Raw genomic sequence first — 9,438 nt, 5'->3', positions numbered from 1 at the left:
GTGTGTGTGTGTGTGTACCTGGTGGTAGAAGAAGTTGAGTGTAGGTTTGTCTTCTGTAAACTGCTGCACAAAGCCCTTTGGAAGATACCGGATCCTTAACTCATACCTACAGAGGAGAAGAAGAAAGGGAGAGCATTTTTCCAACTTCAAATCGCAAAAAACAAGTCTCGACCTTTGTATTCGTCTTCTGTGTGGTAAAAACCTCAGAATAAATCAGTTTAAGAAAATTACACTAAGTGGAGAGTAGAGCCAGGAATAAGGAATGTATGGTGGTACGGTGAAGGACGGGAGGAGTGGGAGGAGAAAGCGACAGAGGAGATAAGGAAAAAAATTATATGCAAGATGGCAAATGAGAAGACTGATGGCAAGATCAGTGGAGGAGAGACGAGAGAGTTGTTGACTTAGACAAACAAAGCAGGCATCTGGTTCTCTCCCTCTCTTTACGTCCACAGTTCAAAAGGTCTCCACCTCACAATAGCATTAGCACCACGACTGCCACAATAAACTTAATATATACCAGTGCATTAACATCCAAACTGCCAAACCAACACAACCACATCGCAACACACACATGGAATCCCATCACCATACAGCAGACGGGCTGCACTATTTTCCTTTACGTTGTTTGCAATAAATCAGTTCTGCTAATTTGGAATACAACAGGGGAGACTGCTGAAGCTAACTGTTTGAGGAGACAGTGACTGGCTAAATCTAAAAAGGCCAAAATAAGTAACATTTAATGTCTAGGAAACTGGTTATATATTGTCACCTCACAGCTTTTCTCAAATGTTATTTCCCTCAAGGACCTACATGCACCTGCCGCAGAATCTGAAGGCAAGTTGGACTACATTTTGTCTTTGAAATCTCAATAAATAAGGCCCAGCCACTACTATGCCTGGTAACGATTTGAGATAATAAAGTTTTTAGGGCATGTGTCCTGTGTCTTTTTCTGGCAGAAAAACACTGGCAGGGTGCTGGGTAGAGCTGGGATGAAGGACTTTTGCAGTGAGAGAAAAAAAAACGCAGGAAATAATCAGTTTATATCCTCATTTATTACTTGCTTATTAGAACTAAATGGCAAAATCATACCAGCAGCAGAGAAGGAGGGATACTGCTTGGCTGATAGGAACCTGTATGGTGTTAAAACTTTGTGGACTGCTGTTGTTAGCCTGGTAGCCACGCTAATGCCCGAAGTTTATGCTCACAACCCTTCGCACACAATTTCCTGTCCACCTTAACCAATCAAATCACTGAAAACCAACAGAGCTGGTGCCTAGTTTACAGTCTGAAGCAGTGAAACTGAACAAGCTTCAGCATACTGTGTTTGATATAACCCTGATATGTTATATTAGCACGACAACTCAATGACAACACATCGATCAGTAGATGACACACACATTCGTCTTCTCTCACCTCCACTCCTCGTTTGGTCGTGCCTGTTCATATTTCTCTCTGACGTGGGAAACACCCATATCGGGGTGGAGCCAGTGCACCTGGTCTCTGGATTGGACGTTGCTGAGACGTAAGCCAAAACAAGACGTCCAGCGCACTTTCTGGATGTCCAGAATCTTCTGGATGATTCCCTGGAGACAAAGAGTGAATACTTTTTTTTACCCACTTCGCCTGCACATTTACATAAACTTTAAGTTTAAAGAACAAAAAAAGCCAATAAAAATGTAATTTTGAACGGTTGCGAGACTAAACACTGATATTATATACAGATATTTCTCTTAGCACTGGAATATTCGGCTAAATTGGGCTAAGTTACAAAGCATTTTCCAGTCCTCCAGTGTTACTGTCCTCAACATGGCTGCTAAATAAACCAAAGATGCCCAGTGGACAAAAACAGTTCTATAAAGAAGTCAGTCTGCCATACCTCAGTGTGCCAACTATGCCAATGTTTATGTCTGGTATTTTGCATCAGGTCAATGAGGACATTAGTCTATCCATGTGTATGTCTGTGAAGGTGACTTGAAGCAATTTAACATGACATTCCCACCCAAACAAGTTGACAGACATCATACACACAAGGACGATAATGCTCACAGCACCATGTGTGTTGCCATGTAAAATGCTAGGGGGTCTGACCTAGATACTAAAGGAGAAAGAGGAGGAGAGGAGAGGAGAGGAGAGGAGAGGAGAGGAGAGGAGATTTGCAGTGACGTATCCCTATGACCACTAAAGTTTGAGCAATGCTAAGTAGTTTCTGCGTCATGGGAGTGGATCTAAAAGCATACTGCTAAGTAAACATACCCTAATAGACACGCATACACACACACACACAGAGTGTGCCCTGAGGTTGTATGTATTTGCTAGTAGAATATTCTAAGAGTGCTAAGTGTCCTTTATCAGAGCAGACAGCTAGGACCTTGAGCTGAGGACACACAGCAAAAAAAAAATTACTGCTGGGGGTAAAATGCAACATATAGGGGGTGGAGGTAGTGTCATGAAAACTAAGAAAAGAATAAAAGAATAAGACCAGCCATGTTTCTGGTTGACAACAAACGCCACAAACTGTGTGTGTGTGAGCCACAGCAGTTCAGCAGCCCGGGCGTCATACCTACTAAAAATCAGCACGTTAGCGTTGTTATTTTGAGCTTGTTAGTGTGCTGACATTAACGTTCAGCTCAAACCACCCCTATGTTTAAGTATAGCCTCACAGAGCTGCTAACATGGCTGTAGACTCTCAGTCTCAAAATGAAGCTTTGTACTTGTGACCCGTTTTTTAAGATTTACGTCTTCAGGACGAACAAATGGGCTTGGGGATGAGTGCCACAGACAGGGTGGGAAACTCTGCAAGCAGTTAACAACAGGAAAGATGTAGAATGACACCAGATGTATCCTTCAAGGCTGTGTCGGACTGGTGTTCCTTTTATAATTATTTTGAATTTTATGTATTTACTTTGTCGCCATATATACATTCGGTGCAGTGCGTCACTTCTTACCCTGACATCGGTTGCATCTCCATATCTGATATTGGAGGACCAGCAACTGTGTTCAGTGTTGGTCTCAAAGTGGTGGCAGACTTTCAGAACCCTGTCCACGGAGCCGGCCATGGTTCTGTCTGACCCCCCCGCGCTCAGCCGTGACTTGGCGCCTCCCAGGAGGGCATGGTTCAGGTTGGGGTCCAGGTAGGCCGTCGCCATGGTTTTCCCTGCTGACACTGCTGCTGCTAGGTGTCTGTCATATTCTGAAGAGGAGAAGAGAGCAAATCAGACATTGATTATATGAGGAAGAATAAAAAGCGTAGAATCCAAAGAGGGGAAAAGGACACTTTTTAACTCAATTGCTCAAATGAGAGTTTAGCCTGTAAGCAAATATTCACTACTGCCTCACATACATATAGGAGAAGATTGTATTAGGGCTAACAACAAACTAACAATTGTTTTCATTTTAACTGGTTATTATTTTCTCCATGAATTGATTGACCATTTAATACATTTTTTACCAGATTAGATTCAGATTTACCAGTTGTTGTTTTTTTTATACCTCCAAGGTAGAGATGATGTCTCCAAATTAGTCCAATAACCAACTTTCATTTTCATCATCAATTAATTTGCTAATTTTTTATTATGATTAACCAGTCGACCATTTGGTCAATATATAAGCTAATGACAAAGCTGACATCTTCACATTGCTTGTTTTGTGCAACAAAATCCAGTTATTTAGTTTACAATTACATAAAACAGAGAAATGCAGCCCATTGTCATGTCTAAGATACTGGAATGAACAAACATTTGCCATTTTTGCTTCAAAAAACATCTGAAACAAGTCAACAATAACAGTTGCGAATTATCTAATCAGCTCTAGTTTCTATAAAGTAATAATGGACTGATGATACATGTTTTCTCCTTCTCTCTGCTGTCAATTACAGCCTGATGCACTTGATGTAGACTTGAATCCTGCTCTTACTTGGAATAAACTTTGTACAGCAAATGTCTGTTTTTGAAATGAAGTTCTCTGGCAAGATGAAAAACACTGAACAATGAGACACGAGAGAGAAAAAGGTGCAGTCAGGGTCAAGGCTCAATATGTGAGCACCTGTGTCTGTAACACAAAGAAGACAATGCACCTCAGGCTGACGTTTTTCCTGAATAAGAAGTCACGACACTGACACACTTCCTGGAATTTCATGGTAATTTCATCTGGGAATGCCCGGCAAAAACTACCTCCTTCATGTCTGTGTGTATGAGCGTTTTAAGATGTGGGTTTTGTATGTATATGTGTGTGTGCGTTTGTGTGTGTGTGTGTATAGGAGTTCTCTTTCACTCTCTCTTTTCCTGCTTCCCCTTGGTCCTGTGCTTCTCCTCTCTCCTCCATTAAAAGGAAAATTGATATGTTCTAGTAGGTAATTACACCTGAGAGAAAGAGACTGACAGAGCGGATACACACACACACACACGCACACACCTCAGAGGAATGACTGTAAAGTTGTTAAGGGATATATCACAGTAAGATAAAAATGCACTCCCATGTTACTCTGCCAATTTTAAATGTTAATGACTTTTCTATCGACAAATCACTCCAATGGTTTTCAGCACTTTAACCTGCCTCTCTTCCTCTCTCTCTCACACACACACACACACACACACACAACTTCTTCAGAGCAACGGTAGCCTTGGCTCTCCACCAAGTCAGTTCCCATGGAGTCAGATGTCACACAGCGGAGAGGTTTCATGCTACTCGTGTTTGCGTTTCTGTGTGTGTGTGTGTGTGGTGTGTGTGTAGTGTGTGAGAGAGAGAGAAGGAGATTTCATTCATACCTCTGTCCCAACACATGGGGAAGGGGCTACATCCGCTCATCGCCATGGAAACACATGTCTGTCCCTCCCTGTGTCTGCCTGCGCCGAGGACAGAGTGACAGCTAGCGGCCTCACAGCCCCGCATCACGCACACTGAACTTCTCATGTGCAGAAGTTACGTAAATAAATACATGCGCACACACACCAAGGTCCTGACAGTGACGAGAACACGCTCACATAATCCAAACAAGAAAACAAACACACACACACACACACACACACACACACAAACACACACACACACTCCGTCTCCGAAGGCAAGAATCTTTGTCTCCAACTTTTGTCAACAGCTTCGTTAGCCAACAGTTACTTCCAGAGGGGCAACAGCAGTAATCCTTAAAGAGGCCAATTTTCTGGTCTGTTGGCACTTTGTCTGGAGTGTAAAGATGCGACCGAAAACACAGGGACAACTTAAAAAAAAACCCATCCTTCTGAGAGTGAGAGTCTTGTCTTCTTAATCTTTTCTTTAGTTTCTTTTCCTCGTTATCCACAGTTGCACAAGTGAAGAAAGATCCCCGGAGGTGTAGAGCTAGTTTCATCCACAAACTTCCCTCCTCTTCTCTTTCTCTCCACTTCTAAATTACTCCTCAGTGGCCCCTCTCTGATGACAGCACACTGTTTTTTTGCCCAATTTCTGCCCCATGCCTGCACTCCATAGTTACACAGTTGCTGTGGAAGAGTCAAGCGACCGTCGCTCAGGAGAAGATTTGGGTTATTTCACTCAATAGAGTCCCTCGTGATGGTGAGAAGAGTGCTCCTTCGGCAAAAGTTCGCAGCCAAGTCCAACTTGTACGGTGTTGATCCAGTGGAGATTCAGGTAGTTAGTGGTCAGAGAGAAGGAGAGACAATTACTGTGCTCAGTGATATACAAAAAGAAAGTTATCGTCTTCTCTTGGAAAAAGAAAGTGAGAGCAAAGAGTGAACCAGAAAAACAAAGGAAACAGAGACAGCGGGACAGGGAGAGAGAGAGAGAGAGAGAGAGAGAGAGAAGTGCAGCGATTGTTTCGGGGTGAATGAGAGGAAAAAGAGGACAGAGCAGCACAACTGAAAGAAAGTTGAGTGGGGAATGAGAGAGATCAAGAGAGAGAGAGAGAGAGAGAGAGGGCTGCTGGAGAAGCAGGAGGAGCCAGAAACTATTAATATGCTAATCTCACTAGTCTCTTGTGTTCAATGAAGAAAAACCCTCCCACTTCTGTTTATGAATCTGACCTCAGAACAGCCCTTATGTTGCACCATCATTGCTACCACAGCAGAAGCAACGCAAAAGGTAGAGAAAATAAGAGAAAATGCCTTTATTTAACCACTCAAAGATACTACCAGACAAAGCATATTTCACTCACTTAAGGTAAAAGCAAAAACAAAAATCCAGAAGTAACAGAAATCACAATTTCTGATCAGAAGGACAAAACCATCATCTCCCACTGTACATACGTATTACTGAATATCTCAATACTCTCCACTGTTTCACAGCTGTGAACTGCCAGATAAGGAATGCACATCTTTCTTTAAAACTAAATATCTTGGACAAAAAATAAATGCATCGCATGAAAAACGAGAAGAGCAAAGAAGAGCAGAAAAGATGATTTTTGCCAACACAGACGTTGCCCTGGCTGTGCCCAGCATGTCAACTAGCAGCTGTTAGAAACGCCAACCAATCCACTTCCAAGCCACAAGGTCTCAATCGATCACACTTCATACTGCACATTCAAAGTCATTCAGCCTGTACTTTTNNNNGGGGGGGGGGGGGTCATACGCTCTATCTTTCAGAGTGCTTGAGGTGCCGCCCTGAAGGCTCATCTCCGAGGCAACGTGCCGACAATAACCTCTGAGCGAGTAGCACCTATCTCTGTGAGTGTTACTGCTGACCAGATGCCTGCCTCCATTAATCAAAAGGACATTTATACGGCTGAACACCTCCTTGACTTACTGAACGCGGCACACAAACGCAAATGTACACAGCGAAGTCACAGAAACTTTAATGGAGTGTGTGCGTGTGCGCGCACGTGTGGGTTTTCTTATAATTTGTGCTCTAACTCAGGCATTGGCCATTGTTATAAAAATCTGGTGGAAGCAGGGGGGCTTTAGTGTGTGTGTGTGTGTGTTGTGGTTGTGTGTGATGTGTGTGTGTTGGGGGGGGGGGTTATTGAAAGCCTTTTGTCAGAGGGCCGGATGTTGCCATGAATGGGAAGCGCTCTTTTGGGACTGTGCCATAGTCTCTGTCTCTCTCTCCCTCTCTCTCTCTCTCTCTTTCTTTCTCTCTCTAACTATGTTACTGTGTGTTTATGAACACATAATTAATTTAGCAAGGGAGGGAAACACAACACCCACTACCTAATAAATGCAAATATAAATTCAAAGAGGCAGGTGAACCTCAGAACTGTAATAGCTTCTTTGATGTATCTTTGCATATGTTTCATCAGTGAACAATCCATGTGTTCGCATCGATGCCTTGGAGTTAAAATTCAAAGGCTATTTGAATTTCAAACATATTGTACATCATAAATACAAACAGGTTTTGTAACTGCTTGTAATGGCATCACTCTTCATTAAACTACATTATTATTTTGCTGCTGACTCGATCAGAACTACTACTACTGTTTTTTTTTCATACTTGTATGTCAAAGGTGAAGCTGAATACCACTGTCAGAGTCAACTTTACAGCTCCTGCTATTATTTTGTAATACTATAATGAGGTTGTAAATAGGTACCATTGTTCCTAAAATACAAACTAAACATACTTTTAACATACATCTTGACTACACACGTGGATTTAACAGTAATGTTTGTAGGGTCGCATGTTCTTGAGTTATTATTTCCTTGACCTAGAGGAGGAATAATTTCTTCCTGTGTCTGAGTCAAATGATCATTGGTATCAACAGTTTAACACAATCAAATAAATACATTGATAAATCAGTGTATCAGCCTTTTAATTAAGCTAACAAAAAACACTAGCACACATACTGTTATTACTCTTAAAACATCCTTTGGTTCTGTATTGCATGTTGTTATTTTCTTGCTTCCTCCTAGCTGGCTATGAGTATTGTGAAACACACTCACAGTGGATGGATGGTATGTAGAGAATGAAAGGTTGGAGGGAGCAAAGAGCTTTAAAAAGTTACACTCATTTAGCTCTGGATATGCTATTAATTAACATTTTAGAAAAAGATCAATGGGAATTGCTGGGCAGCTTAATTCAACTGATGTAACTGGCTAGCAAGGGCCTTCTTTTTCGGGGCATGACGCCATGACACATAAATATGTTTCCCAGCCTAGTTTATTTCAGTAATTAAAAGGGAAGAAAAACACCCTCAGGTTGTTGGAAGTTTAACTTGGACTGTCTTCAAGGAACATATTTTGTTTCTGGTATCTACAGTGTGGAGATTACAATTAGTCACACACTCCAAGGGGAGCTCATGTGTTCAATCTCTGCCTCAACATACATGCACAAACAACAAAACAACACACACACTTTCTCTCATCACACATATGCAATATATAGAATTTTCTTCCTTCCCTTTAGTCTCAATTCATGGAGCCACTGTGCCTGTTTTCTGAATAGAGTAGATGACTCCTACTACTATTTAGAGTACTACATTGCCCAGAGCATGTTCAGACTTTATAATCATAATTTTAAATTTTTCTACATAAACAGGCATATTTCCTTTGTCCTTGAGTTCAGATTTTTGATGGTATTTTTAGCAAACTATTGCAAAGATCATGAATGGAGTCTCAAACTTATACTCCTCGTATATTCCCCTACCGAGGACCCCTTGTGGTGACCTGACCACACCTGAGCACTGTGTAAGAACTGTGTAAGAGTGAATGAAGCAGCTGAATGTAGTAGGTGTGTATAAAACACAAGGGTCAGCTACTCACCTGTGTAGTAGGCAATCCTGGAAATATCTGAAAGACAAACATAGAAATAACACAGTTAGTTGGTTTGTTTCATTATCAGCCGCTGAATTAAGAAATTATCAGGTCAGAAATGTCACTGAAGTCTATGAAGCCACACAGCAGGTGTTTACAGTTCAGTTCATGAATGTGAATTACAGAGGCGATGCCAGTGCCTGCTGCTCAATATTTGTCAATATAAATAGCATCGATCAATATCCTGTCGACTTGTCGAAAGGGCATTGATTTATTTTTGTAGAATCAATATCCCATTGTTGTGTGATTTACTCCCACCCGAGGTATGCTGAAGCTTCACTGGTTAAAAGAGCTAACTGGGAAATGCCAAGGAACAGGTTTATTGTGTATTGGCTCATGCTCCGCAGCTGTGAGATGAGGATGTCACAGTTAGTGGGCTTCAGTTCGGTCCACCTTCTTGCCTTTGTTTAGTGGATACGCTACAACATACCACATGTGGTTGTACTCTTAAAGCTTGCAGAGTTCACATGCTTTACAGTATAACATCCTCCGTTTAAAGGCTAGCTAAAAGTGGCGGTCCTACTCCATTATTGAGTGTGTAAACTACATCATTACTGCAGCTCCCAAACGCTCACAGGAAGCCCCGGAGAAGCATTTTGAAAACTTGACACCCAGTTAGAGCAGTGATAGGGCTGTATGCCGGAGGAGGTCAGGAGGATAAGTGCCTAAGTGCTTTAGACACCCTGATTTGTACACACACACACACACA

The 9,438-nt window shown here is 41.9% G+C and overlaps 1 protein-coding gene across 8 annotated transcripts in view; it reads right to left on the bottom strand.

The window, feature by feature from the left end:
* Window positions 1–9,438, bottom strand: part of ptk2aa (protein tyrosine kinase 2aa) — a 54,302-nt gene that overhangs the window by 36,578 nt on the left and 8,286 nt on the right. The window contains exons 2-5 of one of the 8 annotated variants that reach the window (XM_035680990.1): window positions 8,679–8,705; window positions 2,946–3,190; window positions 1,414–1,583; window positions 19–106 (exon numbers count right to left, since the gene is read on the bottom strand). In XM_035680990.1, the coding sequence (XP_035536883.1) occupies window positions 19–106; window positions 1,414–1,583; window positions 2,946–3,146 (459 nt within the window). In that variant the 5' untranslated portion in view covers window positions 3,147–3,190; window positions 8,679–8,705. Of the gene's footprint in view, window positions 1–18; window positions 107–1,413; window positions 1,584–2,945; window positions 3,191–4,763; window positions 5,794–8,678; window positions 8,706–9,438 lie in introns of those variants that run through there. The other 7 variants (XM_035680985.1, XM_035680987.1, XM_035680988.1 and 4 more) reach the window with 7 other exon arrangements.

Source organism: Morone saxatilis, unplaced genomic scaffold (genome assembly GCF_004916995.1).
Source record: "Morone saxatilis isolate NCDOM2014 unplaced genomic scaffold, NCSU_SB_2.0 Contig9, whole genome shotgun sequence".
NCBI lineage: Eukaryota > Metazoa > Chordata > Actinopteri > Moronidae > Morone > Morone saxatilis.
The sequence above is the reverse complement of the archived record's forward strand: the minus strand, read 5'-3'. Positions and strand labels throughout refer to the sequence as shown.